Below are 24397 nucleotides of genomic sequence, written 5' to 3'. Positions count from 1 at the left end.
AAACGTGTATTTTGGCGTACTCCACCTCCCTGTCCAAAAGAATCCGTTGTTTCGGAAGCAACGAAACTGGTTTTTGTTTTATGTCAGCTGGAGGGCGATAGCAGGTAGCAAGCAAGACATCCCAGAAAGTTGCACACTGTTCGACTCCTCGCAAGATGCAAAAAATGTTTTATGACCCTTTCAAGACTGTGTGTACAGGGTGAAATATGGTAGGGTTTCAAGACTTTTTTTTTAAAATGACAGCTACAGGTTCTAACGTGGCAACTCCCTTTCACCCAGTTTCTACATTCTGTCTTTCTTGTTCTTTTGGAGCTGTCAAGCAGCGTTCTGTGGAGAAAGGCAGAAACTCCAGGTAAAAGTCGCATGACTGGCTTTCATATGGAAAGTCGCATGGTTGCCTCTCTCCCCCTAGTTGCTGTTAGTCTGGAACGCAGCAGGCGTAGACTCTACGATCTGCACAGTGGAGTAATAACAATAGATTTGAAATTTACCGCTTTCACTGGCCGCTTCCGCTATGAACGGTCAAATAATATAAACGATTAGTTTTTGTTTTGAGTAGTTCATACTTCCCGAACTCCTATGGGTGGCGGCGCTAGTTGTTCCGTCAAATTCAGCGGGAAAAGGAGATGAAACCTCTTATAATAATCACACTACGGCAGCAGTAGTGCTCTTGAGAGGAGAGGAGGAGTAATTACTAGGAAATTTGCTATCTATTTTGTACCTCTTGGGCAGGAAGCTTCTTACACTGCGATGATCCGAAATAATAATAATAATAATAATAATAATAATAATAATAATAATAATAATAATAATAATAATAATAAAAACACTTACTTGAGCTCGTTTTGGACAGACGATATGTATTTTTTCCTGTCTTCGATTTGAACACAGAGATGAATACGTTTAGAAAATACTACTACTACTACTACTACTACTACTACTACTACTACTACTAATAATAATAATAATAATAATAATAATAATAATAATAATAATAATAATTTTGAAATCCAATATCTCGATTGTGGAATGGATTTCGCAATCATTTTATCTCATTATCTCCAGGCATGTAAAAACAAATTACATTACATGTGGAAAGAAATGTCGGGTGCCAATTACAGTATATACCTCACTGAACCCTCAAGCTCTGAAAGTCTGAGGCGATGCAGCTGACCAACATTTCAATGCTACCAAAAATACAAAAGACGTTTGAGTAGGGATGGTACCAAGACCGAGACGGACTTCTATATATCGAGACGAGACCGAGACGGACTTTTATATATCGAGACGAGATCGAGATCTTTCTTCACGGTTGTCCTTCAAGAGAGCACAGACAATGTTGATGCAGGCAGTACAAGTTCATTTCTTGTACTGACTTTGGTTTCGTACACCTTGTCCTTTAACCACCCCAATACACAAAAATCCAAGTTGATGAAGTCAAGAGACGTTTAAATTACTTTGAAGAAAATATTGAAGATAAATGAATTTATTAAAATTCCCACTTATTCCAAAGACGAAGAAGAATAAGAAGAAAATTATTTCTCAATATAAAACAATGAACTGAGAAGCCAGGGAGGAAGAAGATAGCGCCCTAGTCGATAAGTATAAAGAAGGTTTGCTCTCATTATTTTTTATAATTTTTTACTTATTACAATTAGTTAATTTAGACAATTTTATGTTTAATACAATCTTATATATATTACTTTCAATCTTTGATACATTAAAAAGTAAGAAAAACAACCCTACTTATAACAGACTAGTCGTCCACCATGGACGGGCTATTTTGTAGCTATCAAATTTTCAACTGATGACAAATTCCGTGATATAGGCGATTTCGCTGTTTAAGCTGCTGCGTATAATATTATTCCTCGCAAGAGGATTCAACACACTACAAGACTGAGAAGCCAGGATGTCACAGGAACCAGTAAAACACCTTAAAGTATTGCACTTGCTGATACTATTTCCCAAAACTATAGTACTAATTTTGTAATAAGTTTTTTTACAAGTTGTAAAATATATGACGTAGAAATACTAGAATAATAGTAGAAGTCATCTACAAATAGTACTGATACTTTCAATTTGTCATGATTATACTATATACAATTGTACAATATTTGATATTGAAACGTTTCTAATATTTCTACTATTCTAACAAGTCTGGGAGCAGTTATAGTTTCTGGTAAACGCGATTCAATGTTCCCATTCACCGCTGCGATTACAAGTGTTTTTAATACGTGGAAAATCACGCAAATAAATCGCTGCAATCGGAGCAGTAAATAGGAACAACCTAATTCAATAAACAGTGGAAGTAGATATTGAGTAAGAATCCTACAGAATAAGCACATCCTTTAGAAAATAACTTATTTTTGAAACAGTTTAACTGGGAAAACAGAAGTAACTCTTAACCTTACTATAAGTGTAAAATTGAAAAGAAATATTCTACAACTCAGTCTATTGTATATTAGATTTATATATATATTGTTATATACTTAATTTTTGTTCGTAGTAAATATATTGTTTGCTTATTTACTTAGGAGCGCCAGCTCTGGAGTGCTCTTTCCTTACCTTGGAGATTTTCATTCACCTAAGCACAGACAACAAATTCTCTCATGGCTAGAGGTATTCTGGTCTGTTGGACTTATTATAATTCCAAGTAAGTTCTACAAGATGAATAAATCAATAATTTTTTACTGCTATCCTAATTTATGGAGGCAAAAATTTGTAAACTGTCAGGTAGAAATATGTTCCTTGATTCAGCAATAGGATTGTATAAGTACATCCAACCTACACACAAAAAAATAAAAGCTCTGTCAGTGGATACCATAGTATGGATTCGATGCATTTTGTTACACAGAATCCAAATTTCAAAACCCCAAGACGATTAAATGTATCATTTTTTTTTTTTTTATAAGCGAAAATCTTGAGTGATTTTTTTATGTGGAGGATTTCGGCTGCACAGAATTTTCCGTACCCTGAGCTTTGGTGCACAGAAATTTCATTTCTTTTTCTTTTTGTTGCTGTGATCAATGTACGCCGTTTCCATGTATAATAAAGTAGAAATATGAATTGCAAATTGTGCTCTTTAACACATAGTACCCCATAAGGAAGACAGAATGAAGTGAAGCGCTATGTGAAGGCAGTGTACAAAGTGATCATAGAAGTGTCACAAAGCTGTGCCACACGCAAGGCATGTGTTTTTATGCTTATGAAGTGTTTTCCACTATTCTCCTTTATACATATACACACCGTCACTCACGCGCATGACCCTTACGAACCCACCTCCATGCAATGACGCAGATCCCCTACTGCGCTTCTACCCTGACTCGGTTCGATAGTAGCAGCGGTGGCTCAGTGGTAGAGCGTTCACCTCTGGTGCTTGGGGTCCCGGGTTTGATCCCAGCCCCCGCCAAGTGAACTTTGTGTTGGACAAACACTGTGTCCGTGGGTTTTCTTGGGGTTCTCCCGTTTCCTCCCACTTTCTTTATTTCACCATTTCATTCATTTCTCATAATCACCGTCTCCTTTAGCCTAACCGGTATAACCGTGGGACGTAAAACTAGAAGATTTCATTTCATTTTTTTTTCATTTCGGTTCGATAGTAGCGGGAGCTCATGTGGTTCGGATTCGACGTTAATCAGTAGGTTCCATCTCATATAGCCTCGCTGCTGAAATGGACGTTAAACTCAAAATCAAGTAAACTCAACTTGGTTAGATAGTATTCGTGCTTTATTGTAGCACACTAGCACAAGTTGGTTTGTCCTTTAAAGCTGGTTCGTACTTTATGCACTGCAGTTTTTATGCCATATGGCCACATGCTATATAAAAGAGAATTTGCATGAATGGGTGCAGATTGACTTTAGGAGAGCTGATATGTGTGTATATATATATATATATATATATATATATATATATATATATATATATATATATATATATATATATATATATATATCACTGATGTGCCGTAAACTATAATTTTACGTCTACGCGATTGTCTACTGTGATCTATACGTAATCTACATTACTCCTTTTCCCGTGTAGACTATGTAGACAACCACTATCAAATGTAAGGAAAAATTTCGTTGCTCGTTTGTTCATATTTCCTCATTCAGTTGTTTTTCTTCGGTGCATTGAAAGATTAGGGAAACGACTAACATATAAAAAGTAGAGGGAATTATCTAATCTGTATGTTTACTCTGCTCTGCACATACCACTTCCTTAGATGTTCCACTTCGAGCACTGCTTTTATAATGGAACTTACAAAACTAATTCTCACCTGTGGGCTTTCAGTCTTGAAGCTGATATATATCAGAGATGTGCGTCTATGCGTAAAAAACGATAGTTTACGTTTACGTGTCAACTATGCGTAGACAATGTAAACAACGTAGACTATGTAGAATATGTCAACAACACGTAATTTAATATGGCGTCGTGGACAATAAAGGAGCTTTCTTTTGTCGTTACCTTGCGAAATTGCATACAAAATAAAATGTCTAGACCAGCGAATAGTAACTTTCGAATACTTAGATTCGTCTTGATGAAGGAAAATAACAAATATTATGCATTTTGTAAAATATGCAAGAAAAAATTGGCAAATACAGCAGCTTCAAGACTGAAAGCCCACAGGTGAGAATTAGTTTTGTAAGTTTCATTATAAAAGCAGTGCTCGAAGTGGAAAATCTAAGGAAGTGGTATGTGCAGAGCAGAGTAAACATACAGATTAGATAATTCCCTCTACTTTTTATATGTTAGTCGTTTCCCTAATCTTTCAATGCACCGAAGCAAAACAACTAAATGAGGAAATATGAACAAACGAGCAACGAAATTTTTCCTTACATTTGATAGTGGTTGTCTACATAGTCTACACGGGAAAAGGAGTAATGTAGATTACGTATAGATCACAGTAGACAATCGCGTAGACGTAAAATTATAGTTTACGGCACATCACTGGTTTAGATACCCTATAGTAGCTCTCCAGATATAAGGCGTACAAGAAAATTTTTGATCAAAATATGTTGGATCTTGTGATCCAAAAATGAATGAATACTTGTTTTCAGTACTCTAAATAATGTACAATTTTATGCGTAAAAATTAAGAAGTAATAAATTTTGTCACTAACCTTTTAACCTGAAATTGGGTTCCTTCAAATGGATTGATTATCCTAGACTTTTCTTAGTTTTTTCCACAAACAGCCATGACAAATAGATATAAGAAAGTACAACTTATTTCTCTCTTTTCCGTTTGTTCATTTGCGGAATAGAAATTAAATTAGGAAAGCTAGTTAGACACAAAGACAATCCAAAAGTAAAGGTGTACAAATACTGGTATCACACTGTGAACAATGTCTCAATGTACACTGATCACCAATTGAATTAGAGACAGCAGGACAGTTGCAGAAACCGCCCTGCAGAGGCTCCACCAATGCATGTGAATGAAATGCATCGAGAGGTACTGCTGCCGTGTGCTTTCTCTCTCGATATCCGTGTCAGTGCACTGTGTGATGGGCAAGACGAGCGAACTGAGTGCATTTGACCATGGTCAATTCGTAGAGGTCAGACAACTGGGTGGCTTGATTTCGGACCTGGCTGCGGCACTCGGATTTTCAAAGGCAACTGTATCAAGGGTGTATCGTGAGTACCTGGCTTCCGGGAAAGAAGCACCTGCATGGGCAAACTGTCGTCAGGGGCGTGTCGACGACAGGAGTAGGCGCCGACTGATCCGCATCGTAATAGCCGATAGATGGGCCCCATTGTGTCAAATCGCGGAGACGTTCAATGCTGGACAACAACGCTGTGTTAGCAATCACACATTCCACAACCATCTACTCGCCATGGGGTACAGAAGCCTTTGGCCCAAGCGAGTATCCCTTCTAACCACACAACACAGGAAATAACGTCTAACATGGGGAAAGGAATATCACCACAGGACCTTGGAAATGTAGAAAAAGGTTGCCTGGAAACATAATTCACGTTCCACATTGGTACCTCACGGGTGTGTCGCCAACCGCACGAGGGTAGGGATCCATAGTGCCAGCAGGAAACTATGGAGGTCGGTGATGGTGGTGTTCTCATCTGAAACATGTTTACATGGACTGTAATGAGTCACCTAACACGTGTAATATGGTCCCTCACAGGGGAACGCTACCACGATTTTCTGGATGACAATGTCCTGTCATTTGCTCTGCTGCAACATCTGGATGGTAACATTATCTTTCAGCAGGACAATGCGCTGTCACACCACTCTAATATGATAGCAAACCGGTTTGATGAGCACTGCTCTGATCTGGCAACACTTCCCTGGCCATCACGGTCATGGACCTCAATCCTATCGAACACAACTTGGACGCCATGCCACGATACCTTCAAGCTGTAGACCTTCCGACCAACCTGCGGGCTCTGTGAGAGACTTCGCAGCAGATATGGATTGAGATGTCACAACAACACCTAAGGTCTTTTGTGAAGGTAGGTATCTCTAATTCAACTGGTGATCAGTGTATATCGCGAATGTGATATGTTGAAAAACAGAGTAAGCAGTAACAACGTTAAAGAGAAACAACGGAGTGGCCCCCACGGCATCATCTGTTTCCAGACATGCTGTAATATAAAGTTGAACAAATAATATAGAACGATTGTTTTCCATACAGAAGCTTCCAAAAGTCCTGCAAAAAAGTAAAAAAAAACTGTAACTTTCAAAGTACTATTTACAATTTTGTATTTTGTTTGTAATGTTTAGGGGAAATGTTAAAATTTTGTTGGCAACAATGAGCGAATGTAAACGTTGACGTCATAACCGCAAATCACGTGACAAAGATGGCGTCTACTCAAGAGAAAGCGCAGTGTGTGGCGTGGTTTTGTGAGTTAAAATCTAGTGTTTTGGTGAGAAGAAAATTCCGACAAAAATATCAGAAACAACCACCTGCAGGTTCAAGTATCAAGAGATGGTACGATAAGTTCCTAGCTATCGGAAGTGTCTAGGACTTGCCGTAGTGGAAGGCCAACAACCAATGTTGACGTGACTCAGTCCGTGCAGGAAAGCGTGTTGCGAAGTCCAAAGAAATCGTTGAAACGCAGATCCTTGGAGCTGCGAGTGCCAATGACAACGCTACACAATATCGTTCGTAAGAAAATAAAGAGCCTTACAAGTTGAAACTTGTACAGGAATTGACGGAAGAAGACTGTGACATAAGAAGTGAGTTTTGTGAAATGATGCTTGCACAGTTGAACAGTGACCCAGGGCTTCTTTCAAAGTTTCCGTTCTCAGATAAATCCACGTTTCATGTGTCTGATAAGGTAAACCGACATAATTGTAGAATCTGGGGAATTGAGAATCCACACGAATTTGAATCACATGTTCGTGATTTTCCAAAGTTAAATGTGTGGTGTGCCGTTTCAATGAACGTCAAAATGCCATTCTTGGATTCCCGAAAAGACTTCAGCAATGTTTGAACGTAAATGGTGCTTAGCTGGAGGTTTGGTGTTAAAAAAATGCTTGGAAACAAAATTTCAGACTTTCTTACAAGTCCACTAAACGTTTTGTACAAATACAATAAATGATTACAAAGTTACAGCTTTTTACTTTTTTGCAGGACTTTTGGAAGACCTAGTATAGAAATATAGGATGACCTACGTAAACATTTTTGGATGAAAGATTTGATTTTTTTAAAATAAACTTACATGTTTATATTTAGCAAGAAATCATAAGTTTCAAATTAATTCGATTTGAAATATTATTATTTAACAATGTTTTATTCACAGGTTTGGCATGGATAATAATTCCTCAGACCTGGTCTATTAAACTACTTGATTACGAATACAACTCTTGGAGAATATTTGTTCTGTTTGCTGGAGCTCCAAGTTTAATTATGCTAATTGTTCTTGGGTTCCTCCCTGAAAGTCCCAAATACCTCCTGGATAATGGACAGCACGCAAAAGCAATGCAAGTCTTCATAAAGATGTACAAAATTAACACGGGTAAACCAGGTAACGAATTTCCGGTAAGTATTGAAAGAAGTTTATGGTGATAATTAGGTTTATGCACATTTCCAAACAAGTTGAATAATAACAATGACAGTTGAATATCTAGTACAGCTTCTCTGCAGTGTTGTAGTTGTTCTGCAGCACAAAAATTTAATTTGCATACAGAAAAACAGCTAAACCAGTATCGCAAACTACTTTTTTTCATTTAGTATCGTAAATAATAATAAATCAGGGTGTCTATCGGTCACGAAAGTCACGAATGTCACGAAAAAGTCACGAAATAGAAAACGGTCATAAAAGTCACGAAATTTAGCTTTTGGGTCACGATTTTTTTAAACTGTACAAATGTAAGTACAGATTGGAAAATTTTGTTCTATAAAACGTCAAAGTTCACCACCAAAAATGTCTATGATCGGCTTTAGACGCTACCAAATCGCAACCAAGGTACATTTCTATCGCATGGATGAAAATTCGGCCTAATTCGCACCCAAATTCGCTCTTGAAAATATTAGGAAATTTTATGATTTGGTAAAGAAAACGTCACGAAATTTCATTTTGGAATTTTAGTAGACACCCTGTAAATGTAATTGTGCAGATTTACAATAGGCCGTCAAATTAGAAAATATATTTTTTATTTCACTTTTATGGTTTTAAATAATTGTCTAAGACTCTTATGGACTATTATTTTTCCAGCGAATGCTCGAACAATTGAGTACAGATTAATATTATACGTGCAAACTTGGTGTCATGAAAACTAGGTTAGGATTAAGCATTGTGGCATCACAAATGTTTTAGACAATTATCATAGATCTCGATGAGAGGAACACAACTTTATAAAATAAAACTTCGGGATCCGACTTTCGGAACTTCGGACAATCGAAATTCTTAAGTGAGAGTGACTGGAATTATTTCAAGCTCTGATATATATATATATATATATATATATATATATATATATATATATATATATATATATATATATATATATATATATATATATATATATATTATCTAACTGTATTCTTTTCACCGAAATCTATAATACGCGTAACTGTGGAAAATCATTTTTGATGTTGCAACGCTTCTCAAGTGAGAACATGAAAAGAAATCTTTAATTGTTACGTCCCACGGATATGCCAGCTAGGCTAAAGGAGACGGTGATGATGAGAAATGAATGAAAGCTCATGTGGGTCCCCCCTGTATTTTTATTAATATGTATTTTCTTCTTGTTATATGTATTTTTTTATGAATGGTACTCCCCAAAGTTACAGAGAAATCGGCGCCCTTGTAGGTTAGTAGATCAGAATATGTGAGGCTAGGGTAGGTTAGTACGACACTACGAATGTACCATGTATTTGTAGTATACGGGGAACCCAAGATTCAAAGATAAAATTTATTTAAAGGGAAAGCATATACTAAAAGGTAACGTGATATTAGCATTTAAAAGAAAAACTAATTTTCAACTAGATAATAATACAGAATGCGACATAAGTAACTTCCTATTTTAATTATCCAAAGTTATTACAGTAATTAAATGTATAAAGTTCAGTAGTTTCTGAGAAAAAAATATTTATTGCTCCATGAAAACAAGAAAACAACGCCACTCATTGATATTAAATAACATTTTCAAAACACCAGCCTTCTTTTTCAGTACAATGTTGAACCGTACGAGCAACGTTTCTACAAACATTTTTGACACATTCCCACATTAATTTCAGATTTGTCAGAAATTGTTTTTTTTAACTAGTTTTTTTTTGTTTCTGGCTGTAGACACGTTATTTCAATACACCTCACAAGAAAGAGTCAAATGGTGTTAGGTCTGGTGACCTTAATGGCACTCAATCGTCCTACGTCGTCCTATTCACTTGTCATCAAAATGAACATTTAACGCATAGTGGAGAGGTGCACCATCCTGTTGAAAGTACATGCCACTCTGATTTTGAACTTCGCGTCAGAATTCAGTTTGTAGCGTACGTAAATAATTATATTGATTAACAGTTCCATGAATGAATATCGGCTCTATTATTCCCGTTGAAGAAATGACAGCCTAAAGTGTAACTTCTGGTAAGTTAATATCATTTTTCAAAATGACAGTGGATTAGCATGGCTCCAATATACACAATTATGACGATTCATATGTCCGGTTTACTTCAAGGCTGCTTTACCTGACCACCATATCTTATCAACAAAAGTATCATCTTCATTAGCTCTGTTCCTGAAAATTGTACAATAATCTAACCGCCTGTCTTCATCTCCATGATGCAAACTTTGTAGCAGACAAGGAATGTAAGGTCTCATCTTAGGTTTGTTTCAGATTACGAACTTCAATCACTAATACCTAACTCGTGAGAAAAACGTCTGCTGGATTTTTAAGGAATGCTTAATAATGATTTTCTCACTTCTGCACACTTTTCCACACTTGTTGCTCAAACTGGTCTCTTGGGTTATCACTTACATTACCTGTTCTTTCAAATATCGTTATTAACGTTGTGTGTCGAATGTTGAATTCTGCAGCTAACAAACGACCGATTTCAGCATAATTTTTCTTGTTTTCGTAGTAAAGTTGAACCGCTCTTTACTTTTTGCTCCTTTGTTAATCGCAAGGCCATACTTATCTCAAATTCCTACAATAACAAGAAAAGAAGATTTATTATAAAGCATTGTAAAACCAACCTAACAAACAAAACATACAAGAAAAACAAAAATAAAATGTAATAGTAATATGTAAGAAAAAGCAATGAAATCTAAAAAGGGAGTTACTTATGCCGCTCCCTGTATTTAAAAATAACTAGATTTCCCACTACAAACTAAAACATTAATTTAACAACAAGATAACCTTCTAAAAGACTAGATTTAGTTGAAAAAACTACATGGGCAACATTGCCTTTTCTTATATTGCAATGCGATCGCTCAATATATAATTGTCTGTTATTTTTATTTATTTAGCAAAGCGCATTAAATACAAATGTATCTCAAACTTTTCATGTCCCCATTAGTGCCCCTTAATAACAATTCTAGCTACACTACTGTTCGTAAGATTATCCCGTTCTGTATGTACGAGGAGTGTCCGGAAAATAAGTGTACCGTTTTTAAAAAAATACTAAAACAGGTTTGTTCAAGCCAAATTTACTTTTACATAAAAGAGCAGACTTTAAACTATTTTTCGACATAGTTTCCACCAATGTTCAAACACTTGTCAGAGCGGGTGACCAATTTGTTCAGACCTTTCTCAACGAAACGTCCCTCCAGTATGCAGCAAGTACGCACCGTTTCGTTTGAATGCCACCGTAGAGCTAGAGTCGGCGCTCGGCGCATGCGCGCTAGTTTCACTGGTTCATTGAATCTCCATAGACTGAAATAGGGTGACGTCACATCCTTCTTGTTGCCATGGTGATAGCAGTTTTAATTACTAAACAACATGGCCTAAGAACGTAATTACAAAGCAAAAACAGTGACGTATTAACTTCTAGATTGCAAACATTAGATTAAAAGGAATACTTGTATATGTAAAAAAGATTTCCAATGAATGAAACTACGAAAAGATAGGAAAATCAAGCAATTTGGTAAATAATATGGTAAAATATGACAAGCGTTCAAAGTGAAATGTTTCCTTCAATACCGTAAATTTTGTGTATTTATCTATACATTTGAAGGTCACATTAAGTGTCAAAATACTTAACTTGTTTATTATCGGGTATTAAACTTAAATAACTCTGGAAAATCTTTATTTAATACCATCAGTATCACATTACATTCCATATGTCTAGGGCTACAGAATTAGTGTTTAAAACTTAACCGATCAGAAATAGGTCCAGACCAGGACGGACTTCTAGGGGGGTGGTTCCAAAATGGCCATTTCTAGGTTTCCAACCGCAATGTTCAGAGCTTTTTCTTTCGATGTTCTGAAGTACGTCCCAATGTGCACAGAACACAGAATGTTGTCTATTCCATTAACTTTCGTATGGTTTAGAACTCATTATCTTTAAAACCTAAAAAGTTACAGCGTTTAACGAAATCATCTGAAAAGTTCAAAATACGCTCAGGCGCCTATACAAAATGGCCGCTACGACAAAACCAGCGCGGCTAAAAAATAAACGTATACCCGCTTTCAACTCCCTGAATGTGGTACAAACATAGGTACAAAAAATAATAAAAAACTAAATTTTGTCAGCAACCATCATTGGTCGATTTCATTTGGATTGCCCCAATAGTGTTCATTGGGCAGAAAACTCCAAACAATAAAGATTCATCTTACAAGGGACCATTCCGATTCGGTGAATTCGATCGCTGAAAATGATTGCTAGCACTGGATTCAGTACCAAAAGAAACAGAGGAAAAGAGGGTGTTTAGTGGCAGACTGTGTACAGGGTGGGAGATAAGTGAGGGCAAAGTGCAAAGCTAGAACGTAGAAAATGTCTAAAAATGCCATGTTAATTTTGAAACGAGTAGTGGGATTGAGGTCAAATATTGGATATGAGAAATGCATGTAGAGCTTCACTGAATAGGCGTAATGTGAACAGTGTTTTAACCGCCAACTGTATGTAACTAGTGTAGGTAAGAAGAGTCACCAGTGTTACAATCGGCACGTTTTGTTGGGGTGTCATTAATATATCACAACCCTAAATGGGACAGGTGTCTTTGTTCAAGGTACCACGCCAGCATTTACCCATTGGAACTACTACTCATTCCGTTACACGTCGCAAACGTTCTTCTTGATGTTCCAGGATTCGATTCTATCTCTTTCTACTCCTCGTGCATACAACGTACTCATGGACCGTACTACAGGGTCTCTAGTTCCTCATTCACATTACCTTTACGACAGTATTGATATATTGCCATAGCGTGGAGCGTCTTCTGTTACAGGGGACAAACTGTATTGGCCACTATTAATTTCAATAGACGATGTGCGTCAAGAGCCATGTCATCACTTTCCCGTATATTCTTCTTGCTCTAAGTCCAACATGGCGGCTTTTCAGATGTCTCCCGTGATTCACATTACGCCTATTCAGTGGAGCTCTACACACATTCCTCATATCCAACATTTGACCTCAATTCCTCTACTCGTTTCAAAATTGGCATGGCATTTCTAAATATACCGTACTCTACGTTCTATATTCACACTCTGCCCTCATTTATCTCCTACCCTGTATACGGTCTGCCACTGAACACCCTCTTTTTCTCTGTTTCTTTTGGTGCTGAATCTAGTGCTAGCAATCATTTTCAATAATTGAATTCACCAAATCGGAATGGTCCCTCTGGAGAAATGGTTATCCTTCGTTTTTCATTATTATTTGGCTATGAAACAAACGCCTTAGAGATATACAACCCCTACATACACCTTTGTTGTTAAAAAATTTAACACTACCATTGCACCCCTAAAATAAGTAATAAAGAAACATCAGCTTCGTTTTTTTTAGTATTCAATTAGAAGTGGACAATATACACAAACTTTGAAATCGATCAGCGAAAACAGCACGTTTCTAGCACTTGTGGTTTTCGAGATCTCATTGTCGAAAAGATAGAAGACAAACATATAAAACTAGCATTTTAATATTATGACACGATTGGATCGTGTTCCTGTTTGGGCAAGCCATTCTTATGACCGGTAGGGTTCATGTCTTGTCTGGTACGCCTATCTGATGACCCAACTGGGTATGATTCGGACACTAAAGATATTCATTTGTAGTGGGTCTGACGGATGGAACGGAATGTGAAACTCTTTTCTGTATCGTAGTGGTTAGAGGTTGCGGGACAATTTGCACCAAATCACAAGTCAAGGCGGGTTCGATCCAAAGTGATATATGCGCGTACCCACCCTCAGTGACACGCCCACTTCGCATCCATATAATTTCTACAATACCAAATAAAATATTCTTACTGTTCCAGTAGTGATTTGCGTATCAAACTGGTATGAAACAACTGAAATAAAATACATAAATGAAACTGATTTACTTAAGCATAAACATTATACATGTTACATACATTCTTACTTCTGTATTTTGATTAATATGAATATTGTTGATACCTTTTTAAGTTTTCTATTTTAGATTTTTCCTTTTATTCTTTTTAACATATTAAATTTAAGCCCATGAATTTTTTTATTGGAGAATAAAAAAAATTAAAAAAAAGAACTTCGAAAAATTATTTCAGAATGATATGCTATGTCGACGAAGCCGGCTCATTGCGTAACAAGAGACATGAGTACTTTCACATATTACTCACTGAACACTGATTCACACAACACTTCGATTTTGGAGATTTCAGGAGAAGGGGGGGGGGTCAATGGATTTTTTGGAGGGCAATTCCTTTAGATTCTTCTTCCCATTTTTGAATGGTTTTTAGACTTTCTTGATTAGCTCCGATTTCTATTGTCCAGCTGGGTAATCGACCGTGAACTTACTTATGGTGCCACTGATTAACAATCTAAGAAGTAAATTTATCCCTTGTCTTACCTACATTACTTTATCACAAATATAAGTAAAATTCAATAATATATCGGTTCAATGCATTTTCCTTGAAATTCACCTTAACTTACGTAGGTAACGAAATAACATAAGTTCCACTATTCACTGATGCATATTTTAGCACAATAACATAAATGATGACCAAATTATCAATGGATTTCTTTGGTAAGTTGTTCACATCATCTCTTTTTGATGGCGTCCATTTGCACACAGTGGTTCTCGCGCCTTCTCTCTCTAGCGTCTGTATGCTTGCGCTTGTGATGACAGAGAGAAATTTTAATAATATCTATACGAAATGTTCTTTATAAGGAATATATATATCAAAAGGTGGTATAAGTATTCACCATTAGAATTATATATTTAAAGTATTAAAAATAGTAAACATATTCTTCGATTAAAATAGATTCAAGGGACTACTTTTTTATAAAGTCACAACCACGTCTCATTCCTTTGCGCGATGAACAAAAGATACAAGTCACCATTCACAGTACTGCCAACTCATTGAAAAGGATAAAACTAACAAAGTTTGCGTCGACGTATAATCCATGGAGCCTAATTCCACTTCAGCCAAGAGTGACTGGGAAAATTTAAAAGGAAATGGGAGTGAGGGGGGCCACACACTCACAATATATAGATCCATGAATTAACTGCACCGGTCCATGGCGTCCGTGGGTTACTTATTACCCCCTTTCGTATATGCTGAGTGCGAAGTTTATGCGGCGAGCCCAACTGTGTCAGAGACGTTCCAATAAAAGAGGGCGCGGAGTCATGGCTGGAACTAACAATGGACCTAATCACCCTGTAAACATAACTAATGTGTCCGTGTGTGTGTAACTACTGGAGAAAACGCTACTGAGACGAAATGATACAACACTTGGTGGGAGTGGGACGAAACGACACGACACGCTGGACAAAGGTATCCAGCTCCATGCAACCAGTGTTTGAAGTTCATGTTACATAATATCCAAACTACTCCGTTATTATTTTTATGTAATATTTATTATTTTAAAAGTTTCATATTAGTAGCCCCTTCGTTGTTAACATGCAGATACTGTTTTAATATTAAAACAACTAACACAGCTCAGATAGTCAGCTTAGGTTGAGCACTCGAATGCAAGAGTCACTGAGGGGGCGCGGTAGCTCAGTGGTAGAGCGTTCACCTCCGGTGCTTGGGGTCCCTGGTTCGATCCCAGCTCGCGCCGTGTGGACTTTGTGGTGGACAAACACCGTGCTCGTGGGTTTCCTCGGGGTTCTCCCGTTTCCTCCCACTTTCTTCATTCCACCATCTCACTCATTTCTCATTATCACCGTCTCCTTTAGCCTAACCGGTATAACCGTGGGACGTTAAACTTAAAGATTTCATTTTATTTTCATTTCAAGAGTCACTGAAACGATGATGAAGCTGATGATCAAAATATCAAAATAAATTATCAGTAGATATAGTACACATTTTATGTGTAATACGTCTATGTTGAAATCGAAAGATCTAAGGTAGTAGGTTGTCTTACACCCTTTGGAGGAGAGAGCTAGGGCCCCGAAGAAACCAAGGCATCGCACAACTAATGGAAGAACTACATATACGAGTGCGCTAGAAAAATGTATACACTCTTTGTCATCCTGTATTAGGATATTGGCATAGACAATTGTTCTGAAATGTAAGTATGTTGTAGTACGATTATTTGCTCAACAGATGTCGGCATTGTCAAATTATTTTCAGTTAAAATTATGTTGTAGTACGGTTTTTCGCTCAACAGATGTCGGTACTGTCAGCACGATTAGTGAGATAAGAAAATGGTAGGAGCACGCTTGACGTTCGAGCAGCGTAAGTACGTTTTGAACTGTTTTATCAGGTTTGTTAATGCCATCCAAGTGCAACGTCAGTGGAGAGGATAGTTTGGTACTGAACCAGCATCCCCTAACAATCAAACGGATGAATGACAAGTTCGAGGCTCATGGAAGATTACAGAGGTGTGTGCATCGTTCTCCACTGATACATTGACCGCTGAAGCGACAACGACCGATCGCCGTTCTGTTAGGTGTTTGGCTGCCGACGGCCAACATTTTCAACATCTAATGTAACTATATCAGGGTGTCTATCGGTCACGAAAGTCACGAGAGTCATGAAACAGACACGAAATCAGAGAACGGTCATGAAAGTCAAGAAAAAGTCACGAAATTTAGATTTTAGGTCACGATTTGTTTAATCTGTACAAATATAAGTATAGATGTGAAAATTTTATTCTATAAAACGTTACCATTTATAGAATGTAATATTCTATAAAACGTCAACATTTACCACCAAAAACGTCTACGGTCGGCTTTAGATGCTACCAAATCTCAAGCAAAGCACTCTTCTATCGCATGCATGAAAATTCGGCCCAATTCACACCCAAATTCACTCTTGAAAATGTTACTAAATTTTATGGTTTGGAAAAGAAAAGGTCACGAAAAAGTCACAAAATTTCGTTTTGGAATTTTAGTAGACACCCTGTATATGCTTACTTGAAGGTTTGTAACACATGTTTGAACAATAATTATATGTAATTAAGAAATATGATAAATAGTTTTTTCTCTTCAACTGTGTATACATTTTTCTGGCAGACTTCATCGATTCAAGAGGGTCCATTGTTATGGCTTTAGACAAGGAAGTCAAGTTTCAACTGTTATTCAAAATAACTCTATAATTTTGGGGTACAACTACCCTCCTAGATTTTGGCCAACTCGTTGAGGAGTATCAAAAATATATCCCTGAGCCGGAGCCCTGAAGGGATTTATTATGGTTGTGAGTAGACTTTGTTATGCAATGCTCGAAATGGTATATTTTGATGTGATATACTGCGGCACTTCTTGAATTTCCCTTTAATCATTGTACTGGCACCTTCTGTAGTGAGATTGTACAGTACATGTCTAGTTTAATTGCACGGTATACTTGAACATTCATATGGAAGGTATATAGGCTACTAGTGCTAGCGTTTGACAATTCTCGTTTCTAGCATTGGTTATATAGGTAATGTTTCGAAAACTAGGGGAATGGTAATCTTTAAAAAAAAATCGAAAGAAAAAGAATACCGAAAAGTTTGAGAACTCTTAATGCTGGTTTAAGTACCCGGAATTTTTCAGAAATTCGGAATTTTCTAAATTCAGGAATTTTTCCGATTTTACTTTCCGGATTCCGCAAAGTAAAAATTCCAGGATTGGCCATTCTTAGTACAATTTTTAGGGCATACATACACGCATATTTTGAAAATTTTAGGCCATACAAATCTGAGTTCTAATAATTAGTAAACTTTTATAGGGCATACATTCAAGCATATTTACAAAGCTTTTATGTAATAGAAATCCTTGGCCAAATAGTCAGTATATTTTTAAGGGCATAGATGCATGCATATTTTAAAGGTTTTTAGGTCATAGAAATCCGAGTACCAGTGGCGGATCTAGAAGGGAAAAACTGGGTGGGAGGGGGGGAAGAGAGACCCCAGACTAAGATAGGTATATCATGAGATTACTATAAACGTCTAAAAAATATACAAATATTACCTTGAATTATTTTTGCCACCAAAAACTGGCGGGAGGCTTAGGGCCCCCGGACCCAGGCTAGATCCGCCACTGCCGAGTACTACTATTTATAGAGACAAGGGGATACGCATTAGGATGTGTATGTTCACGTTAGATTAAATTTAAATTTGTTTTCTTCACATTACATTAATTAATTACTTTTACTTTCGTAAAGGTCAAATCCCTCTCTGGAGTCGATGTTTCGAAAGAGAACTTGAAATGTGAACCAGAATCTACTGAACGAGCTTTGCCAAAGTTTTTGTCCGTTATGTGGAAACAAACAAAATGTTTATACAGTAAAGAGCATATTTGGAATACTACCATGTGCTGCATTATCCAGGCTGGAGTTATAAGCACGTAAGTAATTTTAATTATGTTCTTTCTGTGGTCAATTATATGCTTGTTTTGTCAGTGCCTTATTTAGGTATAAAATAAACAAGCTATAGCTTAGGGTCCCCACTCTCTTGGGGATCCCCAAAATTTGAAGGCAAGCCTGAAAATACTTTTCTAGAAAAAGAATAATAAATAAAAATAAAATAAATAAAAATAAAATAAAATAAAATAAAATCTACATACGGTAACAGTGTGCTAACTTGCCCCCTAAAATATGAGTTGAACACAGCAGCTGACTGACTTTGGAGGTTAATGGGCTGGAAATTTTACCAAAGTATTTCCAAGAGAGCTAGAACAATGTTAGACGGTATGAAATCAGTGAGGTTAGGCTAAAGTGGTAAATGAGAAGTGATAATTGACCATCGTATTATTTATGCTCGTACAATCGGCCTGCTCATATCATCTCGTGATATTAATGTACATGATGTGTTTGATCATCAATTAGCTTCATGCAACTGATCTGTTTAATGAGAAGTGCGAAATGCGAGAAAGCCCAAAAAGTGTGCTTTAACATACTTGCAGTAATGAAATCAACAAGATAGCACCCATCAAACTGTTATTCTTGACGATTGTGCAATGCTTTGGCACGTATCATGGCCAGCACATCCAGCTGCTGTAGAAGTATGTGTAAAGATATACACAGAAATAGTGGAAAGTCAGCACAAACAATCCCATATTCTGCATGTAGTATTCGATAGATACTATGTGAACAGCATCAAAACAGCAACACGAAGGAAGCGGCAACAAGGAAATTCAAGACAATACAAACTTACACTATTAACTCCTTTACCCCAAGGAGCGTTCGTATGAATACATCCATGAATACAAAAAGGCAACTTATTTCATTAATTACAGAATCGCTCATGGACATTAGCATACATGAATCTCATAGATTGGTTATCACTAGGCCACAACCATCCTCCATTGAAGTGGAAGCAGGACTATGGGGTGAACCAACAACACGCAAAGAAGCTGAATATGGTGCGCATAGTTCTTAGGGAGGCTAGATATGTTCCTGATTAATCTATACGGGTGAAGTGTGACGATACGGATGTACTAGTGCTGCTTGCATATCACGTACATGTTCAAAAGCTAACTACACCAATCGTAATGGAAAAGTCCGCTGGATCCAGACAAGTAATTGACATAAATGAAGTTTTAATGCGTTGATTTTAGTTTAGCGTCCCTTTCAGCAGCGAGGCTATATGAGACGTGGACCTACTGATTAACGTGGAATCCGAACCACATGAGCTCCCGCCGGGAATCGAACCCGGGTCTCCCACGCCAAAGGCGCGTACGCTAACCGTTTAGCCACGGAGGAGCTCAAATGAAGTTTTAAGAGTGCACAGTGTATATGGTGAATATTCTGGCAGCCCATGCTCTAACTGGCTGCGATACTGCTTCATCTCTTGCTGGGAGTGGTAAAGGCCGAACGCTTAACATTCTATCAAAGGTTTCGAAGCACATTTGAAGTAGTTGACAATCCCAAAACTGAAGAGAGTGTAATAGCAGAGCAGTATGATACATTTGCTGCTCAGTTGTACAGCCCTGGAGAAACCGTTACCAAAGGATTATGAGCTTGACTCTGAAAGATAAAAGATGGCTAGCAAGACAAACACAAGTCTGCCACCTCTTTCTAAGCTTCCTCCAACTGTTAGTGCACTGCAGAAACATTATAAGAGCACTCATCTTCAGATAGCCATATGCAAATCAGCTGAACAAACTAATCCTCCTGATCTAGATCCAAGAGATTTCAGATGAAATTTTTTGCCATATGCTGCAAAAGAATGTGTACAGCTCACAGATGACGAGAAGAACCCTAGCAGAAGTAGTGTGACGTAGGTATGGGCTCGCCCACCTTTCGCACGGGGGTTTCAAATGACACCATGGAATAGCACACAGATAACTACCCGGAGTAGCAGACGACATCTAAGTATAGACCACACCTCAAAAACCGAAAATGAACTTGACTGTGTCGCTGATCTTTCCCCGCTTCCCCTGTTTTAGGGTTCTTCTCGTCATCTGTGAGCTGTACCTCATATATTTTCAACATATACACGAATAGCGCCTGACGTAGTAGCAAGGGCGCCGATTTCTCTGAAAATTGGGGGAGGGTATTCAGATGCAGAAGGTATATATGTGAGGATTTTAAGACAAATTGCATTCAAATTATGCCAAATATTGTATATTCATAAATACAATAGGTGGCCCACATGAGTTTTCGGGGCCATGTCTTCCCGGGCACCCCAGGATCGGCGCCCTTGCGTAGTAGTGAACTTAATTAGCTGCTCATGCACAACGGGATGTTATCGTGATTGTGGTTGCCTTAAAAGGTTATCGAAGTGCACATCGTTCTGTACTTGCCAAAGTGAGTGTATGAATGGACCAGAACAAACAGAAAAGAAAATGAAGAGGAGTCAAATGCTTTTGCCTCAGCGTTGATTCTGATAAAATTTTGTACTGTTTCTCTTTTCTCCAAGCAACACACGTTACTGCTTTCAACAACATGTAAGTGTGCAGATACTGTTGAGAAAACATTGTTTGGTTTCGATTGTTTCAGTGCGTGAAAAATTAAAATTAGACAGTAAGAAAAATATTACTCCAGTTTACGAAAGAAATATTTCTCATATCGCTGTCACAATTGTAGATTTACCGAATAACTAGTTTTCCTATCATTAAGCGTATTCGAAGTGGCATGAAGAGTAAATAAAAATATTGTATATACTTTGCATAAATCTCGTTTACTTTTACGTTTTTATCACTAAAAATCGACACAAAATACGGGAAAAGGAACATAATTCCGTGATAGTTGGCAACTATGACGTTCAAGAAAGGAAGTAGAATTTCTAATGCTTAAGAGACAAACTGGAAATAATTTACAGATTGAATTGTTCCGAATATGCTATTTTTGTACTGCAGCAACAATATTTAAAAGTCAAAATTTGTATTTCCCTATTTCCTTTCTTGTGCTTGTCTGGCTTTTATTCATAGCTTACATGAGTGTTTAAGGACTGTATATTTGGAATATATAAGATGTATCTCTTGTCCTTACATTTTCTATGTGAAAATTTTGTAAAATAAAATATTCTGCATAAAATTTAGTTTTTGTAAATGTTTTTGGTACGTGTTAGGCTAGTTGGCAACCCTGACATTTGTGAGAAAATTATCAAATTCCGTTAATTGGTTACTAGTATGGTTATTTATAACATATACATGAATTGGTATTCTACTGTCAATAGGATATGAGAAAAAGGAAACTATGTTGAGATAATACCAGAAATTTATGAAATGGAAAGTAAGAGAACACCGCCCCCCTGTAACCCACTTTGCGAAGTTTCCCCAAGGTTTACAGAGTGGCACTCATCGGATTCGAAATCAGCACCGCAAAATCATATAAGATCAGCTAATAAAAAACCTTATATATATAAAAAATTATATGGTTCATCAGCTTCTCCCCTGGACTAACTAGACCAGGCGGAAGAGCAATGCCCAATTGGCAAGAATTTAGATCAAGCCAGGAGCTTCACGCACCAAAAGTGAGAGCTGTACTACCGAGTCATCGCAGCCTGAAAATTCATTTCGTGATAGGCAATCCTTTACAACTTTTGTTAAAACTCAATGCGGCAATTTCTTTAAAAAAAAAAAAAAATCTTTGAGTTCCGCATTTATGCCGGTTATGCTAAAGAAGACGGTGATTATGAGAAATGAATGACATGGTGGAATGTATAAAGTGGCAGAAAACGGCAGAACCTCGAGAAAACCCATGCACACGATGTTTGTCCACCACAAGGTTCACATGGCGGGAGCAGGGTTTGAACCCGGGTCCCCAAGCACCAGAGGTTAACGCTCTACCACTGAACCACCGCGTATAAGTAAATGTTTTTAACAACTTTTTAATAACCTTAAATTTTAATCATCATGTAGTTGGGATGAATCGACTAAATAATAATAATAATAATAATAATAATAATAATAATAATAATAATAATAATAATAATAATAATAGAAGGAAATTATTGCTGTCCAATATCCGAATTTGCATATAAAAAATTGGTATCGACAAAACATCGAAACTTGATCGTTATATTGAAGAACATCGTTCGATATGTCGAAATATCGCACAGCTCGACGGTAAATGAAAAAGCAATTGAGTGAAATTTTCATATCAAAATAAAAGTACTGAAATATGCATTTTGAAGCGTTAATATTCCTCTACTTTTCTATATAGCAGCCAACTTAACACCAAATTTTCAATACCCATGCGGCAGAATTCGTTCTGCTAGGAGCTACCAGTAAACCATTGACACACAATCGTGATAATCTCACTAGCGTTGTGAAAGCGTAGGCCGTGCGCCCAAGTGTGCACAGAGAAGCAACTTGCTACAATGGCAGGCAAGTTCGTAAAATTTTGCATCCTGACACAATGATCATCATGGATGATAAAAAATATTTTTCATTTCCCGGAGATACAATGCCATTAAACAACATATATTAAACTTCTGATGTTATGGCGACTCCAGCTACTGTATGCTACAAAAGGAAGGAAAGTTTCAGAAGAAAGTACTGATATGGGTAGCCATGTTACCAAATTGTGTCACCAACCACTCCTCAATACAGTTAATAAACCAGCAATTACGGCTGACATGTATACCAAGAGATGTTCACCGAAGTTGCTTTAATTCATTAACACATCATTAAGGTAATAACTATGTATTTTCGCTAGACCTCACAACCAGTCATTATGCCAGAAAAACAGGACTGGTTGACGGTGCACTCAGTACCTCTAGTACTACGGGACGCAAGTGCATCAGATGTCCCACAGGCATGCTCTATAGAGCGTTTTTGGTCTCTGCTGGCTGCGGGCGTAATGATGAAGGTTAGGAAATCAAAACGGCTCCACAGTTCGTCTGTCGCTGTAAGACCAAGCTACGGAAGTTAAACTTCAAACCCATCCAAAGTATGCTGAAAAGGGTACGCCACAAATTAACACAAATTGAAAACTACGAACCTCATGCAGATTGTAACAAGTAAGACGATTTGTCAATAGTGTCTCCATCTGCGTTGGTATTTGTAACGCATCCACTCTTGTTCCGATTGCAAAATGGAAATAGCCAAAGAATCTATAATCATAACATGCCTCCAAAAGCAAATCGAATACGGAGGGTTGCTTCACAAGGCTAAATAAAAAAAAATATAACGAGCAACACCACTTACCAAAAATTATGGTCACTACTTTAAATACCTGAAATAGATTTTTAATAATTTTTCTTCAAACCTTCTGATCATTAGTTATACCAGAATACTTAAAAATGGCTCAATTCAATTAAATTCAGGTTAATTCGATTTAACAATTTATTACAAATTTCAGTATTAAAGAGACAACTATTCAAACGATTTTAATATTCAACAAATAAGGATTTTCAACAATTTAAATAATTTTCAAGTTTAAAGATAATAATTCCTAAATAAAGTCTCCATTTAACAATTGATCAGTAGTTCTAAACAACAATTTTTTTTTATAAAATATTTGAAATTTTACATAGAAATTTAGTCTTGACTTCAACAAAACTGCTGATTCTTATAGGAATTATTACACAATTATTACTTCCACAAAATACCAAATTGCCTTCCAATAATTTATTCTCAAATTTATAATCGCAAACGTAATTGTTCTACTCTTACAAGACTCAAGAAAATTGTTGCTGAACAGTCAGTTTTCAGTTAACTAATATATTTATTTGTTTCCCCTTTGAGTCAGCTATCAATCGGTTTCCCATTCAAAAGCACTGATTGCTTGTTCAAAATGGGTCCAAGATATATTTAATCGGTATTACTTTTTTTTTTTACAAACCCTCTACTAATAAGAAATTAGAACCAGTTAAGACCTATCAACAACTGAAAAATTTATTGCAACGCAACCTGATTTTCAATCTATGAAATTTTTTGCCATTTAGAAATAGCAATTCAATCAGAACGAATCGACCAATTTGAACCAAATTACACAACCAC

General features: G+C 36.9%; 1 protein-coding gene across 1 annotated transcript in view; it reads right to left on the bottom strand.

Annotated features, from left to right (window-relative positions):
• Window positions 1–9558: 9558 nt before the first annotated feature.
• Window positions 9559–24397, bottom strand: part of LOC145678833 (ankyrin repeat and SOCS box protein 1-like) — a 125694-nt gene continuing 110855 nt past the window's right edge. The window contains exon 6 of the mRNA XM_081749388.1: window positions 9559–10600. Within this exon, the coding sequence (XP_081605514.1) occupies window positions 10593–10600 (8 nt within the window). The 3' untranslated portion in view covers window positions 9559–10592. The remainder of the gene's footprint in view (window positions 10601–24397) is intronic.

The sequence above is a fragment of the Thermobia domestica genome, chromosome 2, assembly GCF_964235325.1.
Source record: "Thermobia domestica chromosome 2, izTheDome1.hap1.1, whole genome shotgun sequence".
NCBI classification, from domain to species: Eukaryota; Metazoa; Arthropoda; class Insecta; order Zygentoma; family Lepismatidae; genus Thermobia; species Thermobia domestica.
Note: the sequence above shows the minus strand (reverse complement) of the source record. Positions and strands in the feature narration are given on the sequence as shown.